Source organism: Polyodon spathula, chromosome 38, assembly GCF_017654505.1.
Source record: "Polyodon spathula isolate WHYD16114869_AA chromosome 38, ASM1765450v1, whole genome shotgun sequence".
In the NCBI taxonomy this organism is placed as follows: Eukaryota; Metazoa; Chordata; class Actinopteri; order Acipenseriformes; family Polyodontidae; genus Polyodon; species Polyodon spathula.
Window position 1 is genome coordinate 725,639 of NC_054571.1, and position 27,857 is coordinate 753,495.

A 27,857-nucleotide genomic window follows, 5' to 3' on the forward strand; every position below is an offset into this window, starting at 1 on the left:
CTTCCCGTTGAAACGTTTAGCTTTGATCTTACACATCTTCTTTGTATTTCTAAAGGTAGCAGTTTTGAGAGTTATATACAATAATCACCGCGCTGTACATAAAAGATTGCAGAACTGTGCATGAATAAAGTTCTTAAACATTGTGCATTGTGTGACTGTATCGAGCGTGTAACGGCACCTGCTTCTCCAGCCTCCTCCCTCCCTGTACTTCAGGGCCTGGCTGCTCTCCTCCCTGGCTGTGGGAGGGAGTTTTCTGGCTGTGTGTTTGCTTGTCCGCTCTGCTGGTTGTGCTGGAGCGACCTGGGCGTGTTTGAAGTTGATTGAGAGCTGAGGTGGGGGCTGTGCTCTTCTCTGTCAGGACCCAGTAGAGGTGCAGAGATACAGAGACGGTGAGAGACACACTCTCCCAGGCCGGGACTCTCTCCCACACAGTCTCACAGATAGTGGGCTCTCACTGTTTTCTTGTTAGTTTAGTTTCAATATGATTTCATGTTAGAACTAGGCTGCCTCCTTTTCCACGTTTGTTTTTCAGGAGGGGGTTTCCAAATACCGTAATAAATCCCTCACCTTTTCTGTATTTGACTGGAGTTCTTCACTGGAACACTGTGGAACCTGATAATCACGCAACAGCTTTGGCCACTTTTAGTTTTTTGAGTCGTTTCTGATCAGCTGAGCCGATGACAAGCCCTGATTGAGCGGGGCAGAGATCCAGAGTTGGTATCACTTTACATTAAGTGTCTCTAATCACTGTGTATTTACATAGTAGTTACATAGTAAATACATGTGTGCTTAGACATCATTACAGTGTTGTTATGCATAGTTTACAATGTACTTAATGTGGAAATATGTAGGTACACAATTGTATCAGAAAATGGTTGGGGTTAGAGTTAGGGTTAGGGTTATATCATGCACAAAAGTAGCTACTATGTAAATACACAGTAATCAGAGACCCTGCGTGTAAAGTGTTACCCTGGAGTCAGCATTGGGAAAGCATCAGGTTTGAGCAACACTCTTTCCTTTTGCTGTGATTTTTCTCAGCTTGGAAAATCACATTTTCCTCTCGCATTTATCGTTTGATTTACAATAAAACTATCATTTATATCTAGGCATTAGTTTCAAATGTGTTTCCCAACAAAGCCCTGAAGAAGCTCTTCAAAGCCTAACGCTGCACGTGAACGTCATGAACAAGATGCACTTCCACGCGGGGGTTTGGGAAACGCACGTCAAGAGAGACTGGAAGCAGCGGCACGTTCATTGAGACAATGATTGTGAGCGCCAAGTACTTCTGTTCTCGGGAATCGTACCTGTCAGTACATTTGAAACCCAGTTTCGCGCCTCTCGTTGCAAACATAAGAAAGTTAGCATGGTTTCTATTTGTGGGACACGTACGTCCCTTGTGCCTTTAAGGGGTTAAAGGAAGGGCTCTCTTACTTCTCGTAGTCGTGTTTGCAGTAGAGCTGGCGATTGCGGCAGTAGCACGTCCCGGACAGTGCCTGCAGACACACGGCGCACTTCACGCAGGACTCGTGCCAGGAGCGCTCGTTGACCCGCAGCAGGAAGCGGTCCGCAATTGGAGCGTCGCAGCCGGCACAGAGCTCCCGCCCCTCTGGGAAAGAGAGAGGAGAGAACACACAGCCGTCAGGGGAGGGCAACACCAACACCCTGTGCAAGAAGCTGTGTTCGAATCCTGAAAGCGATAAGAGAACCACGTGCTAATAGGAGACACAGCGATTGGAAGTTCCAAAGGAGGCCAAGAGGATATTCCCGGCAGACTTGGCAAGCAAGCCGCAACCGCTGTGTCTCCTCGTCACGTGCTTATGCTGATCCCATGGGATTCCAGATAGCGATGACAACAATTTGCTTTACAGACCAACCATAAAACCGTGCAGCGGTTAAACAGGTCCTCTAAACTGAAGACAGGTCATTGTTATTCAGAGATACAGGCTCTTTAGCCAGGCTGCAGGGGTCTGCAGTTCAACCGTTTGCAGCTCTTACAAAAACGCTCTGAGCGATTTCCTTACCGAAAGCCAGGGCCGAGGGAGCCTGTTGTAAACACGATCGAGTCTCCTCCGTTTTCATTCCGTCCAGGAGTCCACGAGCACTCGACTAAACAGAGAAAAAAAAACAACAAATACTTATATATATTAAAATTACTAGCATGCGTGAAACCTTGTTATCAATCTGCTCCCAGCAGCTGATGAGTTAATAACACCAGCACGCACTTGCCTCTCACCCACAGAGCTGGCTCTTCAGTTCAATGGTAAGACTAACGTTTCAAGTGATCTGGGTCTACCGCGACCCTCCTAATTACCGTCTTATTAATGTATTAGAGAGACGCTTTTATGCGTACTGTTTTTGACATAAAAAAAAAAAAAAATTGTATTGCTAAATCAGTTAGATTTGTATGCTGGCTCATTAAGGGCAGTGGAAAAAACATTAGAAATGTGTTATGTTGAGATCAATAGATAAATGATCTCAGGATATAGACATAGCACATTCTTCTTCTTATTATTATTATTTTTTGTTTTCCTCAATCTACACTTGCATACCGCAACTCTACACAGAATCCAGTGTAATCGACTGAGCTGGTATAACTTTATAAAAAGGAATAAAGAACTGAGCTGGTCTGCTTGTGCTGCTGTTGTTTTGCGACTCCCCTGAACCTCTCTGAGACCCCTAGTCACCACAGCCCCTGAAACACAAGATTACCCACAAACAGTGTTCCACGCAATTGTGTGTTCATAACACATGTGCATTCTCTCTGCGGTCCTAATGAGTTCACTATCATTTCTTAATCAATTCTGGATGCATTTAACAAATGCAATTAACTCGGGCCTCTAAATTGGGTATAACATTTAAAACACTTGAAACTTTTTTATTACCCACAAACAAAAATTATATACGCCCCCCCTCCCCGCCCCCCCCCCCCCCCCCAAAAAAAAAAAACAAAATGAAAATAAATCAAAGACAACAAACAAACTAAAAATATTCCACAATCTTCGTCAGGTCAAGTGCAATTATTATAAAATAATATAATAATAATAATAATAATAATAATAATAATAATAATAATATCCAGTGGGTGGGTATTTCTGTACGGCATTGTAGGAAATAGCAAACAACATCAGAAGATAATGGACCACAACTGCACTGAGATCAAATCATGTGCCTGCTTTTAAAATCCCTGTATTGAGATCGAACTCGGGCCAGCGTGCCTTTGTATATCAAGCACCTCATCTCTGTAACTCTTTGCTGGAACAGAAAAACAGCCTCTTCACAATACCTTTAAAATCGCTCATCAATACCTATTTCAAAGCTGACCAGGGTTGCGAATCCTGTAAACCCCGACTATGACCAGGATCGTGTGAATTAGAATGGTTTTCTTTTCTGTGCGTTTGTTTTGTATTACTGTTTGTACAATTGTTTTAGGTGTTTTGTCCTGTTTGGATGATTTGTCTGTTTATGTCATTGATTTTATAATGCTATTTCCTGCCACCTTCCCCTGCCGGGACCTTGTTGAAAACGAGATGTATATCTCAACGGCTCTATCCTGGTTAAATAAATCCATTAGATTGTTTTTTTTATTATTATGTGATCTGTCTAGTCCTTTTAGAAACAAGGGGCACAGTGGAAGAGGACGGCTGCAGAGGACTGGGGTATCTGAATGAAGTCAATCACTCGAGTGCACAGTGACCCAAACAGCATTGAGCAGGGGGTGCGGCCACTTTATTAGGAACAGGGAGTTACACTGGGTGAGTTTTCAAGTGCTTTCCTAATTGGGTAACACCCTGTACAGTACTGGTGATGCCAGATCATTAAGTACTATAAACAGCAATTGGATCACCTACATTTAAACCCATGATATATTAAAATATTAAAGTAATAATAATAATAATAATAATAATTATCGCTGCCTGTCAAAGCACAAGACACCATGTTTAATTACAGCTCCTGTGACTGCGTTGTCGAGCTATGCCGAGAGAGACACTGTACAGCTCATTCACTGGCATGAATAATTTAAAAAGTGCTAGTGGAGCCGGTGGGGGGGCTGCGCTGCATGATTATTAATCAAACACACCTACAGCTCCGCACAGGAACCAGCAGGGAGAGAATGTCAGGACTCAAACTCAACTGCAATGTATTGGATTTATATAGAGCCCTTCACACCACACTATCTCAGAGCGCTTTACATGCCAGCGCTAAAACAGAAAGAAGTCAGCAATATCAAGAAGTAGAAAATATTCTAAAGTAACAATAAACACTGCTGCTACTGCTGGTTGCTAAATTGTTAAGATTATCACCGCACAATGACAATCTAACCGCACAGTTCCCTCATTATAATCGCACGCTCCTCACTGTAGCTGCTCCACAAACTTTCAGCTGTCCTATAACACTGTTCCATATAGCTGGAGGGCTCTCCTGTTTGTTTAGTCAAGTGGATCTTATTAATGTCCACTGTCTGTCTGAGGCTCACTTTTTAAGGTGCATTACCATGTTTTTGTTTGTTTTTCAGAAAAGGAACATACACCCAATAAAGTTACCAAACCACATAGTATTATTATTATTATTATTATTATTATTATTATTATTATTATTATTATTATTATTATTATTAATCGCAATGCTGTTTCTTTTCTTCTCTTATGCATGTGCTGCTGACAATCTGCAGTAAACAAACCATTTCGTACCAACGTTCATGAGACAGGAAAAGGAAAACAACCCTAATATAGTTACCAAACCAGAACGAAAACACTTTCTAGGGATTGTAAGCAATCTTTTTTTTTTTTTTTTTTTTTTTTAAACCGTTTTTAGAATATGGAATTATTATTTTTAGATAAATTGATCTAATAACCTATATTGGTATTGCGTTAATTAAAGATTTCTTGAATAACATACAAGTTCATTCTAGAGAATGTTCTTGTTTTTAGTCTATTAAAATATTTAGTTTAGATAGCAATTAAAGTGTTTTTTACACTCCCTCCTTACTGAATTATCATTGGCGCTAGGATTAAGCTCTCTGTCGTGAGCGAGGCCTAAGGTAATAATCCACACAAAGGAGTCCCGTTGCTAGGGAGGTTTGTGAAGATTACTGTTGGTTTTTTCTTGTGTTAGTCAGTGTGCTGGGGAGCAGGTCACTTCCTTTAGACCTGCACACACAGCCTCGGGACTTTAATGATCTTTGCCACAGCGGAGGGACAATTAGATTAAGCCTACGACCTTCTTTCATTAAACCGCTAGAAATATCGCCTCACCCAGGCCGTGATGTCAGCAGCCCCTGCTTCCTCCATCAATAAAAGGTTAGGGAATTCCCAGGGTATATATTACGCGCTTCGTTAGGAATTAGAAATATTATTTTACTGGATTAGATGCTCCCGAACTGGTGTCCAGCTAAGAATTGGGACGTGGGACAAATATTTACTGGCCTGGGGCATATGCACCGGGGTAGGGTGGCATTGTCCCAGTTTTCAGACTTCATATTTTTTGTCCAGGTCAGAAACAGTAAAATTGTTCTGGTTTTGCTATTTTGTAGTCACGTTTCTGTTTTTAGTACAGAACTGTAGCAGCGCGCTCAGCAGGTTAACAGCAGAGTCGAGTGCTAGGTTGTGCAAGCGCCGATCCTTAGGGATTATTTGTTTAGTATAACATATAATAAATAGACAGAATGTTTCGCTTTTATATTATGATTGTGTTATCATACACTGTTATGTTATCTGCTTCAGAGTTGCTACAGTGTGTTGGAAAGAAAGGTCATGTTTTTTCACTCTGCAAACAAGGGATACAGCAAACAGATTCACTAAGGACCGGATAGTTGGGTTTTAAACTTCACAGTAGGTATTTGTTGTGGTTGACCAGTTTCACCAGAACCAGTACGACAAGCTGGAAACCAGCAAACCAGCAGCTACACCAGTGAGAGTGTCGACAGTCTAATGTTACCAGTGGTCTCTATGATGCATGAAACACATATTCCGGCATCCAGTTTAATTTATATAATGCTTCTCGTCTCTAAAATAATGTATTGACTTTTTTATTGCCTTTTTAAATGGCCTAATCAATACGCTTGTTGAATCAAACTGATTGGCTGGTGTTGGAAAAGCAATAGAAAGAATATTGATTATTGTGAGGTCGTGATTCTTTTAACTTCAGGTTGATGTTTATCTGGGTATGCAATTATACATCGGTTTCTGTATTTTTACCCTTAAAAGAAATCTGTTGAAGAGCGTAATAAAGGTTTTGAAGACAGCCTTTAGGATGGTGATTTGCACAAGTAACGATCATAAACACAATATTTACAGTGGAAGTTGTTTCACTTTTCATGGACCTATACCATTGGGTATATTTGTAGAACTGAACTTGTCTTTTGCCACATTCTTGTCTAAACAACGTGCTGTAGTCTGAAGCTGTTTAACCCCTTCAGTCCTGGCATGGCGCCTTGTCTTCGCGCTGCAGGTGAACCACGCTGAAACCTCGCGGGACGCCGCGATCTGAGGTTGTGTAGAAATATATGCAAAAACAAAATGTGGTCCTGCTCTCGTGTGTACTCAGCCAAGGAGTCTATTCTTCAGTGTGACAAAAATCATTCAGGAATGAAAGGGCTTAAAAAAAGGATGCAAAGTAGGAAGAATTATCTTAAACTGAGCAAAACTGAACAAGTGACGCTGCATAGGCTTCCAAACACGTGGAAAATAATAGACTATAAATAATAACCCTGTGGCAGTTCTATTAAAGGTGACTGGGGCAGGTTCCCTTTGCACGCTACACCCCAATCTGCACTCGGACATTAGACTGTAGCCAAAGGTAACCTGCATTTAATTTTGGATCATTGCTATTTATTTCTAAGTCAGTTAACCTTCAATAATATATTCACAGGCTTGATGTTCTGCCTGTTTGCTGCAGTCAGAGACTTAAGCCCTGCTTCTGTCTAGTTCTTCTCATTGGTCGCTCATTGGGTAGCTTCCACCCTCAGTGTGGAGAGATGCAGGTCCCAATCCAAACGGACTTCATCTGGACCTGCTGCTGATGGAAATGCACAAGTCTGATTTCAAAGGCAGTCCCAATGGCAAACGGAAACGTAACCCGAGTTCAATTTTAAAAATGCATTTGAAACACTGAGTGTGACGTTGCGCACGTCCCACGCTGTAAAAACCATCTGATCATATCTTTGTTCATTTTAAAACCAAGCCTCACGTTTAATTACCGCCCGCTGTTTATTGCTTTATTGCCGTGCTTTCAATATACAGTGGAGACGACAGCTCTGTTTACCAGGACTGTGTATTCAGGACTCTTGTCTTTAATCCGTGTTGTAAACACAGAGATCAATCATGCACGCAGCTGCTCACGATATAAAAACTATGCATGCGGGCTGGGATTACAGAGGCACAATAAAACTTACAATGATAAAGCCTATGAAATTTCCCGTCCCGTCTTGAGTCAACACTGCAGCCGTCCTGGGGCCACACTGCACAAGCCCCGGTAATGCTGGGCTGATACGCTGACCTGGGACCCCTGGAGGCCCAGGCTGCACACCAGTTTAAGCCAGCAGTGTAAGGAGTTTGGTTGGTCGGGTCTCATTACTGCAAGTCTTCTCTAACTTTTGTTATTGAATTATGCCACGTTGTGTTTGTTTGTATTCACCCTGATTCAAGTTTACGTCACTACAAGTATAGCAAAGTGTAATAAAGGACAGTTAAAGCAGGGTAAAGCATATTAAGAAACAAACCATGCTGAACTAACCCTTATAAAAGTAAAACATAATAAAACATCTTTACAGCATGGTAAAGCATGAGTAAGCATTGTAAGCACTGGGGGTACCTTACCAGGTCCCTGTGTTCCCTTCCCTGTATCGCAGGCTGAGTGCCAGGATATTAATTTCAAGCCTTATTTCATTTTACGGTGATGTTTTATATTCCAGTGCATGCTTAATTGCCTGCTTCTGATTAATTGTGTTTCTATCATGTGAATTATACCTATTTCAATATTTTCTTAAAAACTTTAGGCTAGCTCATGTAAAATATTTTAATCAAAATCCATATCACTAAAATAAGAAGAGGCTCGATTTATTCCTAAATCATCACAGCTAATTCTTTCCAAATGGAAAATCTCTAAAACAGAGTGTGTCTGTATCTTGTTTAAACAATCACTTTCTGTAGAAAGACACCCTGGTGAATACCTGAAATATTTTCAGTTGAAATTCTGGTTGGCGTAGTCGGACTAGGCGTCTAGAATCATGTGACAGCCACTGTCAAAGGAGGGTGTGACAGGTGCGCCTCGCCCCGAGTTTGCGGCTCTGAGATGCACACCCCCAAAAAAATACGACACACGCTTGGGGTCCAAGAGGTGCAGAAGGCTCTAACCTCACTGCTTTAACCTCGGAACTCTAGGGTCAGGTGAGCCTGGATTGTGACGTCACAATTGGGAATTGTGTTTTTTTATGGGCATGCTCACAGAACTGTCGTTTCATGATGTTTCAAGTTGTGGATCCCCTATAATATTCTAATTAAACCCCTCTTCTATATACAGCAGTGCGCACATTTATTAGAACACCTCAAGATTTGTCAATTATACAGCAGATCCCCGTTAATCCATGTTTCAATAATTTGCATTTCCATAATCTGTGTGGTTTAATACAGTACATTATCAAAATGTATTAGAGCAGAAAACACCTGATCTATGCAGAAGCAGGTATTCGCACGCTTTATTAGTGTGGAAATCAGAATATCAGTGCGGAAGAGAATGGTCATCATTTAATTTAAGTCAATTGAGTACAGTGCAAGCCAACAGACAGTGCTGTATTGTAGTTACTGAAACCAGCAACAAGCGAGCAGAAAGCAGACTTAAGACTCATATATGAAGTAAATGAAGAGCAGTTATGACAATTGTAAAGACCCAACAAGATCGGTGACTGTTTTTAAACCAGCTCTCCCTGCCTCTGAAGAGCTGATTATGCACAGTATATATTTTGACCGCTGTTGGGACGTTACATTTTATTTGTATTGCTGCATTTTTCGCGTTTTCAATTGATAGCGCTGGGATTTCCCAAACAGTAAACCCAATTTTGGCTAATCCATGTCTTTCACTAATCCGGGATCGTCGGTCCCGATCCGCATGGATAAACAGGGCTCTGCTGTATGAGAACTTCAGGATGTGAGGATTTCAATTTCCCATCAGTGTCAGCCCGCTTCGTGCTTTAATTAAGCATCTTAAACAACGTCTAAAAAGTCTCCTGCATTTTATCATGTGCATGTTCCTTTTCTCTTACTATTTTAAATGAATTGCATGTGTGGCCAATTCAAGGCATCAATTAGACAATCGCTAATTTGTCTATTTTGACAATTTTCCCAAGATTTCTAGTTCCAGTGGTTTAAATTTCATAAGCACAACAAATCGAAAGCACAGAAGCAAGGGGGTGCTGTAATCTAATACACGTGCACACTGCTGTATACAGAACCCACTTTCATTCACTGCATGTGCAAAAAACCTACATAAGCATTAACACTGTAAAGCAGGAAATATCTGCAACTTCCTTTTAGGGATAGCTCGCTATGACCATATTTACAAGAGCAGACGTTTACACATGTACATGCACTGTACATAATCCGAAGTCAGTAATCATGATCATTTTCCGGCATGTAGATTTCACAGATTCAGGAAGCTGACCATTTGGATGACCGGATCCAACCTATGAGTACATTTGAAACCCTGTTTTGTGCACCTTGTTGCAAAATTAAGAAAGGTAGCATAATTTGTATTTGGTTATACTGCCATAGTTTCCCCTGGTTTGCCATGTCTACTCATTTGCTTTACCATACCTCACGTGGCGACCTAATTCAAGCATTCAAAATTCTAAAAGGTATTGACAGTGTCGACCCAAGGGACTTTTTCAGCCTAAAAAAAGAAACAAGGACCAGGGGTCACAAATGGAGATTAGACAAAGGGGCATTCAGAACAGAAAATAGGAGGCACTTTTTTACACAGAGAATTGTGAGGGTCTGGAATCAACTCCCCAGTAATGTTGTTGAAGCTGACACCCTGGGATCCTTCAAGAAGCTGCTTGATGAGATTCTGGGATCAATAAGCTACTAACAACCAAACGAGCAAGATGGGCCGAATGGCCTCCTCTCCTTTGTAAACTTTCTTATGTTCTTATGTTCTTATTCTCTACAATGCCTGCCCATGCTTTCCCATGCTTTCACTGTATTTGCTACTCTTTTACTGTGGTAAGCTTCTATAAGGATGAGTGTACAGCTAAAACGACTTGTGGAAAATGTCAACCTGTGTTTCTGATACAGTATAGCGCAGAGCAGGCTGAACTCTGGAAGAAATGTGTTAAAAGCAGAGACCAAAGCGTATTATCTCTATAAAACTGATCACGGTTGAATGCATCATGGGAGTTGTTAGAATCTTAAAAGGAAAGTAAAAAGGGGAAAGAGTAGAAGACATGCAGGTTTTAATGAAAGCTGAAGAGGAATAGTGGTAAATCCAACATAAATAAGCACATCATTTAGTTGTGGTAATTGATCAAAACCAAGCTCTCTCTGTGGAGCGGTCAAGAACTCAATCGAGTTAGCATGGAATTAAGAAGAATCGAGGGGAGTTGACATAATTAACCCAAAACAACACTTTAAACACAACACCGAGACCTGGAGCAGAGACACACAGTTGAAAATGAAGTGGAGATAAACTCAGGATAAAGCGAATGAGACTCTTCTTCACACAGAGAGTGGGGAGGGGATGGAATGGGTTACCTAGTCATGTTGCTGAAGGAGACTCTTCTTCACACAGAGAGTGGTGAGGGGATGGAATGGGTTACCTAGTCATGTTGCTGAAGGAGACTCTTCTTCACACAGAGAGTGGTGAGGGGATGGAATGGGTTACCTAGTCATGTTGCTGAAGGAGACTCTTCTTCACACAGAGAGTGGTGAGGGGATGGAATGGGTTACCTAGTCATGTTGCTGAAGGAGACTCTTCTTCACACAGAGAGTGGTGAGGGGATGGAATGGGTTACCTAGTCTGCACACAGAGAGTGGTGAGGGGATGGAATGGGTTACCTAGTCATGTTGTTGAAGGAGACTCTTCTTCACACAGAGAGTGGTGAGGGGATGGAATGGGTTACCTAGTCATGTTGCTGAAGGAGACTCTTCTTCACACAGAGAGTGGTGAGGGGATGGAATGGGTTACCTAGTCATGTTGCTGAAGGAGACTCTTCTTCACACAGAGAGTGGTGAGGGGATGGAATGGGTTACCTAGTCATGTTGCTGAAGGAGACTCTTCTTCACACAGAGAGTGGTGAGGGGATGGAATGGGTTACCTAGTCATGTTGCTGAAGGAGACTCTTCTTCACACAGAGAGTGGTGAGGGGATGGAATGGGCTGCCCATAGTCATGTTGTTGAAACAGAAATAATGTAATCATTCGTTTAAGCATATGGTCAAATAGGTTCTAATGATTGGTATTCTGCTTTCATACGCTCATATTGTTGTGTTTGAAATGGAAATAGTGGAGGCTGGAATCAACAGCAGTAACAGGGGGTCCCCTGCAAGGCCACGGTGAATGGTTACAAAATGACTGGGTAAATGGACTCGTTGTTTATGCATGTGCAGTCCAGCCTTGAAGTTTGATGACTCGGGAGTGGGGAGCTTTATCAGCTCAGACCCCCACTCAGAATAATCACAGTTCCACTTCTGCACGCCTCGACACTCAATAACCCACTGTGTGTACTTTCAACTATAGACTTTAACTGTACACATGACTTATTACTGTATACTACAACAAGAACAACTACTACTGCTGCTGCTGCTGCTGCTAATAATAATAATAATAATAATAATAATAATAATAATAATAATAATAATAATAATACATCATCTCAACCATTCTCCGGCCTTTAACAATAAAGTTAAAGAGAAAATAAAATTAAAAAAAAAACAGGTAGATGCCAGTTAAAAATACTCCACAAAATTACAAGCTCGAATGAGAACAATGACAGCTAATGGGTTAATACAGTCTACAACTGAATAATTATCAGTGTTATTGTAAAGCTATTATTATTATTATTATTATTATTATTATTATTATTATTATTATTATTATTATTATTATTAAGACATTTGGATAGCATACTCTAAATAAAATCAGATAACTATAACTAAAATGTATTATTATTAAGTCGTATTAAATAATAACATAATAATAATATTAATAATAGTCATAGCAGATGAAGTTGTAGTTATTTTTACATATTTTATGTAAATATTTATGTAAATAACAGACCACAATCTCGCTAGTTATTATTAATAATATTTAATTTTCCTATTTTTCCTGTCCTACTAAGTATAATTATCTCATATATTGTTTGCATGACTGCCTGCGACAATAGCAGCGTTTTACTAATAATATGTATATTTGTAATTATCTAGTAATCACAGGATGCAGTTGTCAAACGCAGTGTCCTCATCGCATTGCAGATAATTGTCTCAATTAACGGTGCGTTGCACAAGCCTGCTACTCACAGACTCGGTAGCATTGTGCTATTTGTTTGCTGTTTGCGTTTTCCCATTGGCACGCCCAAGCGAGAATGCAGCATTTCCAAGTGCGGACTTCCAGCACCTGCGAACCGATGCGACTGTGCGACGTTACCTTTATTCCGGGCTATATACACAGGCTTACATGATCTTCACAGAAACAGCCATCACGTTGTATCGCTCTGGCTGAAATCTTTTTGTCGGATTATTATTATTATTATTATTATTATTATTATTATTATTATTATTATTATTATTATTATTTTGACAGCATTTTTTTCACTTGATGCTGGAAAGCGAAATGGATCTTGCACGGCTTGACATAAATGCGACTTACAGTAAGAAAGAAAGAAAGAAAGAATGAAACGCAACCTGTATTTGATAACTATAACTGCATTTCTTTCCTTTGGGTATTTCCGTTTCAGTTTAAATACGATCTATATGCTTATATTTATTAACCCGCCGAAAACTGACCTAAAAGATTTTTCTATTAAATTATAATATTTGAGAACTAAAATCCATTCAAAAAGAAACGCAGAAAACATATATAGTGGATATTATACGAAATATAGAAAGTTTACAAACGAGAGGAGGCCATTCGGCCCATCTTGCTCGTTTGTAATAATAATAATAATAATAATAATAATAATAATAATAATAATAATAATAATAATAATAAAGCGATCTAGATACTATTTTAATAATAATAACTACAATAACAATATATTTGTAAATAGTTAAGGCAAAATAAAAAAATAAAAAATATATAATTATCATCATCAGATCTTAAAAACTTCTTCTTCTTCTTCTTCTTCTTCTTCTTCTTCTTATTATTATTATATTATTATTATTATTATTATTATTACTATAATATTTTGCCGTGAAAAAAATTTTTTAAACTCCGTTTTCTTTTACGATAATAATAGGATCCTGTCAAATGTCTTAGGCTAATCCGATTTTCTTTTCTTCTTCTTCTTCTTCTTCTTCTTATTCTTCTTCTTCTTCTTCATTTTATTATTATTATTATTATTATTATTATTATTATTATTATTAACGGCACTATTTTTAAAAAGTTGAGGCAAAAGAAAATGCTAAAGAAAATGCTATTATTATCCTCGACAGTTTACAGAATCCGATTTCTTCTTCTTCTTCTTCTTCTTCTTCTTCTTCTTCTTCTTCTTCTTCTTCTTCTTCTTCTTCTCTTATTATTATTATTATTATTATTAATGGAATTATTATTATTATATTATTATTATTATTATTATTATTTATTTATTATTATTATTATTATAGTATATAAACTGGAAAACGCGCCTAACAAGAATGAGACACGGAATTAAAGTCACTGCGTGTCTGTACATGTAGAACTAGCATGGTCGCGTCACGCTGCTGAAAGTACAGTTTGTATTGCGCTGCGTTACTACAAAACGTGGCTATTTTTTTCAAAAATGTTTAATAATATCTTGATTAGTGGTAATAAAACAAAATATATTTTTTTAAATACATGTATAGTCCAGGCTTGTATAGGCTATATTTTGTAATCCAAAATTAAAATCATATGCGTAAAATTCCCTGTAACCCCTGTGTTGTTGTTTATGCCAAATGTGTGTATTACACTTAATAGATTTCTATATATAACGAGGTCTATAGGAACTTCGTATTCTATACTAGAATCATATAACCGTGTCTGACACGCCTGTTCTGTGCATCGCTATGTACCTTTCTTTTCAGGACAGTGTGTGCAACGCCTTACTGTTTGGTAAAAAGCACGGTTCTTTATAGAATCTAGTAAAACAGGGGTTCTAGAGCGTAAACCTAGAACCACCTGGGGATTTCTACCGAGCACACGCCAACCCTCTGTTTGGAACCGCTATGCAATTTGGAAAAAACACCACCTGCTTATTATATAAAGCGCAATTGATGGTACCATTGTCGTCGTTATTTAACGCGAGCGCTGTGAGCAATAATGGATAATTGCGTTAGATTTCCACTAGCGGCAGCGTGAATCTCTTACAGATATGCGAATTATTAAAATTATTCCTGCCAGCTATAATTACACGGGAACTGCCTGTGACTATAAATTCAATTATTATTATTATTATTATTATTATTATTATTATTATTATTATTATTATAATAATAATAATAATAATAATAATAATAATAATAATAATAATAATACAGTGCGCTAGGACTGTGAGAGCAGAAACGACAGTTTTTTGGATGTAGGGAGAGACAGACAGGACACCAGTTGTGTCTTTGTGTTGCGGACAATCAACCGCTGTCTGATATGTTAACACCTTGCGTGTGGAATGAACAGAACGGATGAATTAGGATGCATTGATATATAAAGACGGTGCGAACAGGTTTGAGGCGAGTTTAAGATATGAGGCACAGAAGTTGCAGAAAAACACAACGGAGTGTTGACTGCACGTTACAAAAACAGTGCAAGGTTTGGAAAAGGTCATTATCTGCATGTGCCAAACAAAACCAAACACGAATATACGAAGAAAGGCAATGCAAGTTACACCGCGACTCCACAAGAGAAATGGCCCTGAAAACGCATTAAGTACAAAGGCTACACCAATATTAAATATACAGAGCAAATACCTTGCAGTAGTGCGCGCTGTCTGTATTAAGTCATATCCTGGCGCATTTGAAAGCGCATACCTCTTACAAGACACAGACCGTCAATGCTGAACACTGTACACATTCACACGAATAGAAAACTACCTACCTGGGTTTAAAAAGAACAAGGAAAGCGAGCACTACTGTATTCGCTTCCAGGAAGTGGGGAGGGGGGGTAAGAATAAGTTATTGTTGTTGTTGGCCTATAACGGTATTCCAAAATGAAGTGTCCGGCGCGTCTCCAATCTGAAGCGGGGAGAGAACTTAATTTCCCTCGCTGCTGTTATTGATGGTAGTTCCAGGAGGAAATGCAGCCCTCTGAGTTGAGAAAGAGATGATGCAGAGAGAGGGGAGAGGGAGGGAGCAAAAGGAGGGGGGGGGGAGGAGGGAATGGGAGAATCGTCGCGTCTCCGATCCAGTTCTGTGGAGGGAATGAGTAGGAGTGAAGAACGTGTCGTACTTAAGAGTTCAGATATTACCCCAGTGCTGAGGCTCTCACTTCAGTCAAGAAGGGCTATAGGCTAAACTCTGGCTCTAGGCTTGAAGACACCATCATTGCCTTTGGATCGGAGTACAATGACAAATTTTTTTTTTTTTTTTAAAGGAACGCATCTGACTTTCTTCGCTGTAACGTATGAAGTTTTAATATAATGTTTTCATGCAGACTTTTTTTTTTCTGAATCTGCATTTTCTAATGTTGCTACCGGAATGAAATATTTTAAAGCGGGCGTGTGTGTGTGTGTGTGTGTGTGTGTGTGTGTGTGTGTGTGTGTGTGTGTGTGTGTGTGTGTATTACAGCTAAAAGAATACGAAGCAGTGCTGTACGTCTATAGTATTACATGCATAACAAAAAGAACAGTACCCGAACATTACAAAGCACTGCGGAGTATTTTACTGTTATATTATTTTACTATGTTATAGTATTTTACTATGTTAGTATTATACTATGTTATAGTATTTTTCAAACGGTGCATACCGGCTATTAAACAAATCTCTGTTATAGATCATGCTTTTCAGTGAGGGTGGACTATAATCCCGACGCGTGGAGTTTTGTAACTTTATCGGTAAAAACTAAATTGAACTGTACATCCCATATGTGCCAGTGATGGGATTAGTTTTAATAATCTGATCTGAATTCTGACTCGAATTCCGTCATGTTTCAATGTGTCTTCCAATACAGTGTTAACACAAGCTAATGCCAGGAGTGACAAAGCACACTCACCACACCCGCACCAGCGACACTGTGTCAGAAAGGAATTCATTATTCGTATGTTGAAAAATCCAGCCTCCTGTTTCCATACCCTCAATATTGTGCACATTTATATTAAATTATATATCGTATCTCTCTTTATCAAGACGTGTTTACATTTCCAAAACAATACAAACAGAATCATTTCAGATATAACAGATATCGTTCGAACAAATCCAGCTCTTCATCGGCACAGCACGAAGCGTTTGTGAACCAGCACTACCCGTTAGATAGTGTATGTAAAAACGCTTCAATCGTAGAACTTAATGCGATACAGTTGATAATAATAATAATAATAATAATAATAATAATAATAATAATAATAATAATAATAATAATGTGTGAATATGTGCTATTTATTACACGGTGTTGGTTTAAACACAACACAGGCGTGCCCTGTTATTTTGGGGTGTGCTGGAGGAGAGTTTGAGAGTAGTGACCGGGTCTATTCAAATGAAAGCACAGCGGGATAGTAGCTGCAATGCACGCTGCGTTACCAGGTGTGACTCTCCTGACTCATTCTGCGACCAGGCGGACTGTGCGCATCAGCTCCTGTGTTTGTATCAGCTCGGACCGCAGCTCGGAATCGGGGTTTAACAGCCCTCGGCACTGGAATACACTCTCTCTCTCTGTGTGTGTGTAATTATTAACATGAACGCTCCCCTCCACAAACAGCAAGGTGTGCAGCATTATCAATAGCGCACCTTGGACATGCTTTCATTAAAGCTGGGGCTGGGGTTTATGTTAATATATGAAAGAGGCCATACTGTACAGAAAGTTACCACTACAGATTGTGTTCATTATTTTGTAGAAATAATAAATCCAATGAGGTATTCATAACATTATTATTATTATTATTATTATTATTATTATTATTATTATTATTATTATTATAATAATTAATAATAATAATAATAATAATAATAATAATAATAATTTGCCTCCTAATACAGCATATGACGCGCATTAGGGACCCGGCCCCTATAACCTGAAGAGTGAAAGATGCGGGCTGGGTATGTGTTTAGCTCTTTGACGAGGCAGATTGAATTGAAATCAATATTAATCATTGACAATACTTCTCATATAATTTTTTTTTTTTTTTTTTGGGGGGGGGGGGGGGGGTCAAACTCAAATTAGAATTAAAATAGATATTAAAAAAAAAACTTTGCTAAACTATGCTTTTTAATTTGTTATTATTGTTAATAACAGTCTACTGACCAGCTCAGAGTGATTTTAAAACGCTGATATATTATTTTACACGGTGCGCGCTGTTTTGCTGTAATAAAGAAGTCTTGAGAGAAGCACGTTTTAATGAGCGCGTTCAAACCACACAGATACACTAGCGGGCTTCTAAAATGCTAATGCAACAACAACAATAATAATAATAATAATAATAATAATAATAATAATAATAATAATAATAATAATAATAATAATAATAAAAAGAATAACTTCCATTTTAGCAAATAATATAATTGGAGACCTGCTTACCGCATTCAAGTAGAAACAAATATTAGTAGCTTAATAATAATAATAATAATAATAATAATAATAATAATAATAATAATAATAATAAATCGCTATAGCATTTGAAGCGCATATGTAGGTGCACGCATTGTTATTGAATTGCTATTGATCGTGATAGTATACATTGAAACTGCTTTCACTAAACGTGTTATTCTAACTATATATTGCAGTAAAGCACGTTCCTTATTGAATGACATTATTATAAATATAATAAATGTAATGCACAATGGGTACAGCGCAGTTATTAGCGGAGTCTGCATTGCTTCAGTAAACAGATGGGACGCCGCCTCACGCATCTTCCTCGATCGAGAGCTCCAGTTCTCCAAACACACGAGCGAAGTACTGATTTCAACTTTAAAGGGCTTTGTTCATCCCAGAAAATATCTTCACCCTTGCTTAACCACTATCGTTAAAAACTATAACCCAGCTCGCATCGTCCTGGTGTTCATAATGTTCCCTGACAGTGAATTATTTTAAGATGCTTCTATATGTTTGTTTGTCTGTTTTATAGTGGGGTGAAAGCGGCACTGCTAATATGTCCAGGTATTTAGGGGTAAACGCACATTATAAACCATGCGAAACTGGACACCGTGCGAGGGAAGGGACGTGAAGCTAGTCTGTTTAGCTTCTCTTCTGAAATTAATAGGACACTTAATTATTTAAGTGAACAATTAAGAACGGGATTAATCAGAAATCAATCATTTGAAATATCTCCCTATTCTACAAAAGATGAATTAAAACAATAGATAAGCGTCGCTTCAATTGCTATAAACTGCAGACCGTTCCGTCTCTATCAAATACACTGCTAAGTAATACTGTCTATTGATTAATAAATGATTCAGCGGGGCTTTACCTGTGAACTGGCCACAAGGATGATTGACAGCGAGGCGTACGCCACAGTAGTAATTGTCACCACCTAGCGGCCACCTCGCAGCATTAGTTGTGGTTGGATGTGTGTTATGCTGCCATCGTGTGGCCAACTAAAAAAATTACAACCCTTAAACAGCTTCAGTCGTAAAGGAAACGATCCTCTCTCTCTCTCTCTCTCTCTCTATATATATATATATACACCCCCCAAAACCAGAGATACCCTAAAGTGTGGGGAAATTATCAAATGCATTTACTAAGTATATAGTATAGAACATGGCTATTATTCCCCACAAACTTTGCTTTTGTGACCAGGACAGTGATATTTCAAAATATCACTATTTCCAATGGGAAAATGGGCAATGTGTGTCTTTTCGTTCACATAAAGTCAGAGAAAAACAACATATGAATCCAAATTAACATGTATTTATACTAAGATAATACAAAGATGACTACAAAAGATTTAGATAAAAAGATAAATGATTTTTCTATTTATTTTCGTTTAAAAAAGAAAAACACACACACACTTTAGAACCTACATTTGCCTTGAACTTGTATTGATTTTGCGCTGAGAAAAAAAAAAAAAAAAACGTTTAGAAGGATCACACACATAATTAAGAGAAATAAACAACTTTATTAAATAACGTTTTTACCTGCGCGGATCGATTTTTAATTGAATCTGTTCAGTCTTGAACAAAGAAGACTACGCGGCGACCTAATTCAAGCATTCAAAATACTAAAAGGTATTGACAGTGTCGACCCAAGGGACTTTTTCAGCCTGAAAAAAGAAACAAGGACCAGGGGTCACAAATGGAGATTAGAAAAAGGGGCATTCAGAACAGAAAATAGGAGACACTTTTTTACACAGAGAATTGTGAGGGTCTGGAATCAACTCCCCAGTAATGTTGTTGAAGCTGACACCCTGGGATCCTTCAAGAAGCTGCTTGATGAGATTTTGGGATCAATAAGCTACTAACAACCAAACGAGCAAGATGGGCCGAATGGCCTCCTCTCGTTTGCAAACTTTCTTATGTTCTTAATTTGATTCACAGGTGAGGCGGTGACGTTCCAGCGGGCATCTTCTGTGTATTAACACCTGCTCCAGCTAGAAGCTGATGGGCTGATGATACTGAATGATCCGTTTACTAATTTAAAAAATGTTTCATACTAAATTGTAAACATTGTATGAATTCTAGTAAAATATCCTTTTGCCTGGCAAACGTTCAAAATTGGTCTCTACTTTCCTCCCTTCAGCTCCTTCATAGGAATGGTTCTGAAGTGTTCTGCTCAACACAGCCAGCTGCCCAGAATAGGAAATCTAGTGTGTGTGAGTGAATATGTAACCCTATACTAATTCCTCTATTGTATATTAACACGAAAAGGTTTACATCTTTATATGCATCCTCGAAAAATGTGAATTAATTTATTTGTGCCCTTTTTCATAATCTGTTGCTTTATATCTGTGCATTACCCGAGTATTTTATTGTATTATAAATCTTAAAAAACTGTGAATCTTTCATTATAATAAAATACCACAATGCAAATGTTATGGGTTCGTTACTTAACTTCATTTATTAATACAATGTAATTTCTCAGGTGATTCAAAATAATAATAAAAATAATAATAATAATAAACTGGAAGATTAAAGAAAACTAAACGGCAAACAATGCTGAAACAAACATTTAATACACCATCTTGACCACGCTTCTGAATACAGTACTTCCTTTCATTTGAAATTGCTGTACCATATTACAGTAAAGAAAGGACGACTATAAAGCCGGTACACCTTTGAATTCTCATCTAAACGAAGGAATGGAAACCATTCTGTGGTGGCAGAACAAGCGTTATTTATTTGTGATGTCAGTTGGGTGTGCCGACACTTCTATTGTTAACTACCTTTAAGAAGCAGTTATCGTTTATCTATCAGGGGGTACATACATCCATTCTTAACGTGGAATTCAAAACAAGAAAACCTGTCCTTCCCTCACTTTTACAATCGAGTACCGCTCCGACCTTTGGAGGAATTGGAATTGATTAAAAATTGGAATTGATAAAGGGGAATGGACTCCTGCTTCCAATCAGATACTGCCAGAAATCCAACAGATACGATAATGGCATTGACTGGGCTTCACTCTTAAACTGTGATTTAACACTTGCCTCTTATGGTGACGCAGGGTCTTCTCATTTCTCACTTTGAGGGGCCAAAACGAAAGCAGTGCTCATCAGAGGAGACTTCTATACATTAAGAGGCAGGATCAACAAGCCATATTGCCTTACATCCCTACAGCTCCTACTGCACAGCTGTTTCACCAGTCCCAGGATGCACTGTGAGCTTGATTAGCCAGTGTATAGGTAGCAAGCTCAGGTCTGTAGTAAAACTCAGAATGGATCGGACTGCTATGCAAAGGGAGTCTTGTTTCCATCCCTGCCTGAACCCAGGAAACAATGGCTTTCAGACTGAAGGTCCTTTACTGCCTCCTGAAAGGTCAATACTGCACATCTGTAAGTGTGAACGGAGCTCCCTCCATCAGGGCATGCCCTGTCATTCAGAAGCAAGGAAAGGAGAGACGGGGCATTTGGTCCCTAAGTTAGTACTGAAGCACATGTCTGTGCATTGCTAGCACAGGTGAACAATGGGAGCCCAGGATTCATTGGTTTACAGCGACCACAGTTTCAAAACGCCCAATCACAATTCACACTGTAAGAAAGCGAGCGCGGCGGACAAACGTGCCCGGGCAGTGCCTCGTTCAGCAGCACCGAAACGTTTGTCTGCTTCTTAGCGTTGCTTTACCTTCATATTTTGTTAGGGAAGGAAAAAAGGAAGACAATTAAAAAAAAAAAAAAAACTTCAAAAATCAATACTTTTCAGTTTGTGTTAAAAGGAACACAAGGTATATTTTTCCCCAAAGTGGCAGATCAAAAGTGCTTCAAAAAGACAGGAGACAGAAACGCTACCGTGGCTAACAGAAACTGCTGCAAAAAAAAAAAAAAAAAAAAAAATAAATATATATGGTAATATATTATATATATATATATATATATATATATATATAGATATATATTTAATTATTATTCGATGACGAAGGCTGTTGTGGTAATTCGGAATTGTCTACTGGTCCAGTGGACCATGATCTTGAACATACATTTATATATATACATATATATATATATATATATATATATATATATATATATATATATATATATATATAATAATGTATGTGTGTCTAATATAGTTTATTTCTAATAACATCTTATTTTTAGAGTCCCATTTGACCTGGACTTAAAATATAAAAACAACAACAGTCTATGTTAGCATCTAGTCCCACAGAGAGCCCCAAGCCCTTTCCTTCACAATCACGAGTCTGTAAGCAGGACGCGCTGCACACCTGCAAGGGAACTGCCTGGGAAGAGGTCTTTAGCAATGCCTGTGGGATTAACACAGGCTTAATCTATAGCACCTGGGCCTCAGGGGTCCTTGAAATCCGAGCATTTCACAATACTGTGCCTGCAAACAACGTCCAGGGTTTACCACACTGAGGAACTCTCAACTCTGATTCCACTCCCGTCTTCATGCGAGGGACGTCCTGGAAGGTCTCGATATCCCACGATGCACCTTGCTTTCACCTTTCAGAAAATCATCAGAAGTCGATGTGTTATACTGGTCAGGGAACTTCATTCAGCAAGATGCATGAGCAGTCTTTGATTTTAGTGTGATGTCCGGTTGCAGATTAGACTGTAGGCTGCAGCCCCAGTTTGATACTGGGAACGTGATGTTTTACACACTGGTTTCATGATGCAGACAGCAACGTGGAATTAAGTGCCTCCTAATTACATTCCTACAAGTCCTACAATCGATGGACGAGATTCACTGCAGGCTGGATTACACTTTTATGGAACTACAACTGGGAGTTGACAGAATCCATTCCCTCCATCCCTGCCTTATATCTGTGTTTCTTTTAAAGAAGTTACTTTATTAAAACATTGTGCACACAATCATAAAAAATAATAACAATCCTTTCCCCCCAGACCTTCTCAGGACAGTTCTCTTAAAACAGAAAGAAACGTAAAGAAATAAGACATTTTGACGCAGCAGTAGAAGCAGTAATACTAGTTAAGAGTCTATGCCACTTAATAAAGTATGTGTCGCACTTATGTCATAGAATTGGTTCCTCAAGGGTGAAGTGACGTGTGTTCACTATTGTGTGTTCTTCCAGTCAGACCCTCTGACAAAAGAGGAGTCCCCCCCCCCCCCCCCCCCCCCCCCCCCCCCCCCCCCCCCCCCTCAGGACAGGGAGACGGGGTACTTCCAACTAAGAACAATGGCACCAGTCACACCCGTTCTTTGGAATTTGTAAAGTTTTTTTTTTTTTTTTTTTAAATGTATAAAATGACTATGGTCGGCTGGTGGCGCCCCCTACAGGACCTGTGTGGCGGTGTCCATGGGCTCCGCTGGGGGGCTGCTCTCCTCCAGAGGGGGGACGGATTTAGAGAAGTTCATTTCCAAGATGTGCTGCTGCAAGTGCCTGATCCAATCCTCCTGCATGGAGAGCGGACCGACAAACTGCACCTCACAGAACCTGCAACACGGACACACACACACACACACACACGCTGTTACTGACCGAAGGGAGGGCGGCATTGTAATGTGATATTTTACTCTCAGTCATTTTAAAAAGGCACACAGGTACATGAAGTATTAGTCAATGCAAGGATGCAAATAAGGCTCTCATTGCACAGCAGTGTGATCCATTCCTGGTTTTACCAGGAGTTTATTAAGACACATCGGAGCTTATTAGATTAGCCCCGTGGCTAATCAGCAGGAGTCTTACTTCCATCCCTGCAATGAAAAATAACTACTACTAAATCAAACACAAACAATAAAATGAAATACTAATTATAAAACCTGCTACAAAAATACTGACCCTGCTAAATAAAGTGCAGTGCCAGCCTTTAAAACGGTTGGGAGCCGTAGTTAGAAGACAGGGCTATTTGTGCTCTGCCTTATAACGAGAAGACCAGTGCTGCTGGAACGGCATTATGGGACTCTCAACCATGCTGCTTATAACCTGGTCCGCTGTATAAAGGGCTGACTCAAAGGATCCCTAATAATATCACCACTGCTGTGTTCTGCAGTCGTGAGTGGAGAGATCTGCCCTAGGACTGTTCCAGGTCTCCAGGGCCTAAAGACGTATTTATTCTATATGTGCAACCACTTTAGAGCAGTCACACACATTTCTATCTAAGTACTCAGCTGGTATCGTTTCTGTACTTCTCGTATGTAAACCATGCCGTGTCTTGTCCTGCTCTAGAGGATTAAAGGGAGGGACAGAGCACCTACCGGCACTTCAGGCAGTACATATTGCCCAGGATCTTGACGAGGGGGGTGGCGGGGGGCTTTGGCACGAGGGAGGGGATGGTGCGGACTCGGGGGGCCGTGGGACGCCTCTCCAGGGCTTCGTCCCCCTCCAGGTGGGCCTGGTGCTTGGGGGGTCTCCTCTCGAACCCTGAGCACGCAGACAGACAGACAGGTTCATTTTCATAAACGCGCAGCTTCCTCTGCTGCAGTAAAGCCAGCTGTCATCCAGAAACACTTCACACTCCCTAGAGCCGAGTTCACAAACACAACACTTCACACGTTCAAGGATCCCAGACAGGACAACGTTTGTCGTTCATTTTAGTATTTCTAAAGTAAACTAAGCTATTTAAAACTGCTGGATTATTAATTTTATATAAACGGTGTTTACTTTTCTTTCTACACAGCTGAAAGACTTTGATCAGAAATATCCTGAGATAAATGATTTTTTAATCATTTCAATCTGTTTGTTTAAAAAACACAGGCATTTGCAGAGCTTAATGAGATGTTATAGTAATAAAATAATGACTTGGATCGCATTATTGAGGAGTTTGGTGATAAAACGAGTGATCAGGCAAGGATTTATCAGTATGCACGTCTATAAAGAGGTATGTGAAAAATACAGCGAACAAGGGGTGGGGCTTGGCTGGAGATGCAGTACTGAGTGTCCTTTTGCGATTCAATGCCTTTTAAACCTGTTTTACTCTGAAAAAAAGACAGGCGCTGAATAAATGGCCTGCAAAGAGTTAATATTAGCAGCTGTTTGTTACTTTTTTGTATAATTGTCAATCGAATTACTTGGAATTGCACTTGAACAGAGCAGCATTGTGACTAATAGCAGTTTCAGCAAACACTCTGCTGTAATTGAGACAGTAATTGTCAATGTAATTGTAATTAAGATTGTAATTACCACTGTAACTGTAATTGACCCTGGCAGTCTTTACCTCTGGGTGAGCGGATGTTGAGTTCGCTCCGAGCGCCCTGCTGTTGCTGATGAAGAAGCTGATGTTGGGTTGTCAGGTCGTGCAACACTGGCGATGTTGGAGAGCCCGGGACCCCCACTCCGCCACACTCAGGCCCCCTCCCCATCTCCCAGTGCCCTCCCCCCAGCTCTCTGCTCACTCGCTTCCCCAAGGGACTGCCGGGAGTGTGCCTGCCCACTGGGGAGCGCTGAACTGCAGGCGGGGAGGAATCCAGCTCTGCCGAGGAGAGAGAGGCTGCCCGCATCTGCAACAGAGACGCAGAGAGACCATCCATTAGCATCTGCTTTTCACAGGCCATAGCTTCTCATTCATTTCAGGTATCACACAATAACAATCATGTCAGTTCATGAAAACGTACAGGGAAAAAAAAACATGCAGCATGACGTTACAACATTTGGAAGAAATAAAGGTCCTTAATTAACAGCCAGTAACAGTAACCCATTAAGCACCAAATTAATTTTTCATTCTAAAACAATATTTCTTCCAGAAAAAAAAAAGGCTTGTTTTGGCTATAAACTGCTGCGTCTTACTTTGAGGACAGTCAAGTTAGCGCCCGCTCTCATTTTTAGGTTTTGGCGTCTTAAAAGCATCCAAAGGGTTAGAAGCACCCTAGACTGTTAAATAATCCAAAGTAAAGAGATACAGGTTTGTATATCCAGGGCTAGAGTTAGAGAGTAATAAATGTTAGTACGGTATTACGTGTTTGTGTGTCCCAAACTATACTTAGTATGAGGTGTGTAGGGTGTCCCAAGCTCAGAAAATCTGGTTCCAAACCGGGAGACCTAGTCCGAGGTTGCTGTATCAAACCCCCAGTCTCCCCTGGTCTGGCCCGAAACCTTGGCTCCTGAAAGCAGGTTCCAAGCCACAAAGTGTCTTCATGTGCCCTCAGCTTGATTAATATGAGCAATGTCATCTCTTGCAGTTTGGGCAAGAGGACAGCAAGACACGGCTCACTGCTTGAACTGTGCAAAATGATGACTGCGATAGACATCTCACACACGCAACGTGGTAACTTCTCATAAATCACAAAAAACAAGACTACGAATGAACTATTAAAATATATTAAAAAAAGACTATTTTTAACTTTAGAATTAAATCCAGTGACAAATGTTTCAACTAGAAGTCTTTCAATGTTTTCAAAACACATTCTCGCCGAAACGTTTGCTGTTGAACGTATTAAAAAGTATTGTAAATTCAGCGCAAAGATGCAATTTGGACTGGAGCAGCGCAAACCATTCAAAGCTCTCCCCAGGTGAGAGTCAATTGACTGGGTTAATCTGTCATTCCAAGTGAAACGAGGGAAGAAGCAGCTGCTTGGGTTTGTGTGGATCGCTGCTCTCCACAGAGTCTAAGAAAAGCAGCGACCATCGCTAACCCAAGCAGCCGCTTCTTCACTCATTTCACCTGAAACAGAAAACGTGTGCAGTCAACACCTGTGGGGATCTTATCTGAATAACCGGTCCGTGCGGCGCTAACCCTAAGGGGCGACTGATTTCTAACGCTGGGTGTGAAGCCGAGGGCGTTCCCTCCTCGATCACTCCTCTTGACGCAGGTGCGCGCGGGCGTGCTGGCCAGGGCCTTGCGGTTGCAACCTATGCGGTTCTCAAAGTAGAATCCACAGAGCTCGCAGCTGGCATCGGGCACTGCAGGCAAACGAAACAAGCGGGTTAAAACAGCAACGACACGGTGCCCCTGATAAAGTTTACCTCGGTGTTACTGTGCAGCAAATCCCATGATAGCATGGGAATTATACTGTGCATTTACCATAGTTAACCCTGTTTTAAATATGCTTGCCATACCTCATTGGGCTTTACCATGCTTTCACTGTGCTTTATTTCTTTGCTATGGGAAACTTTTATAAAGCATAGTTTACCATGGTTGCAATGCTTCATTAACACGCTTTTACCATACCTCTCTGTGCTTTACCGTGCTTTACTACAGAAGTGTCCGATTCTGTTTCATTTCCTGAAATGTTTGGGTTTAAAATCCACTTCCACGTTCTAAACCAGCTTGAAAATTTTTGCAACCAATCAAAACAGCCATCATCACAGCCCCTCCCAGAATGGTAATAAGACCCTATTCAGAGCAGTTTTGACCCATTCCAGTTTTAAACTGTCACGTGATTTCACTGCTTGAACTGTGCAAAATGATGACTGCGATAGACATCTCACACACGCAACGTGGTAACTTCTCATAAATCACAAAAAACAAGACTACGAATGAACTATTAAAATATATTAAAAAAAGACTATTTTTAACTTTAGAATTAAATCCAGTGACAAATGTTTCAACTAGAAGTCTTTCAATGTTTTCAAAACACATTCTCGCCGAAACGTTTGCTGTTGAACGTATTAAAAAGTATTGTAAATTCAGCGCAAAGATGCAATTTGGACTGGAGCAGCGCAAACCATTCAAAGCTCTCCCCAGGTGAGAGTCAATTGACTGGGTTAGCACTGTCATTCCAAGTGAAACGAGGGAAGTTCTTCAGCTGCTTGGGTTTGTGTGGATCGCTGCTCTCCACAGAGTCTAAGAAAAGCAGCGACCATCGCTAACCCAAGCAGCCGCTTCTTCACTCATTTCACCTGAAACAGAAAACGTGTGCAGTCAACACCTGTGGGGATCTTATCTGAATAACCGGTCCGTGCGGCGCTAACCCTAAGGGGCGACTGATTTCTAACGCTGGGTGTGAAGCCGAGGGCGTTCCCTCCTCGATCCTCACCTTCTTGGGG

The 27,857-nt window shown here is 39.9% G+C and overlaps 2 protein-coding genes across 2 annotated transcripts; both read right to left on the reverse strand.

Annotated features, from left to right (window-relative positions):
• Window positions 1–914: 914 nt before the first annotated feature.
• LOC121304512 (LIM/homeobox protein LMX-1.2-like) lies at window positions 915–15,868 on the reverse strand. Its single transcript, XM_041235676.1, has 3 exons — window positions 15,255–15,868; window positions 2,022–2,106; window positions 915–1,606 (listed from the first exon to the last, which is right to left on the reverse strand). The coding sequence occupies exons 2-3, from the start codon at window positions 2,077–2,079 to the stop codon at window positions 1,428–1,430; spliced, it is 237 nt and encodes a 78-aa protein (XP_041091610.1). The 5' UTR covers window positions 2,080–2,106; window positions 15,255–15,868; the 3' UTR covers window positions 915–1,427.
• A 7,191-nt stretch (window positions 15,869–23,059) lies between these two features.
• LOC121304487 (protein Wiz-like) lies at window positions 23,060–27,020 on the reverse strand. The gene is made up of 5 exons (XM_041235650.1): window positions 27,002–27,020; window positions 26,629–26,771; window positions 25,090–25,372; window positions 24,131–24,296; window positions 23,060–23,369 (listed from the first exon to the last, which is right to left on the reverse strand). Exons 1-5 carry the CDS (start codon window positions 27,018–27,020, stop codon window positions 23,207–23,209), a joined length of 774 nt encoding a protein of 257 aa, XP_041091584.1. The 3' UTR covers window positions 23,060–23,206.
• Window positions 27,021–27,857: the final 837 nt, after the last annotated feature.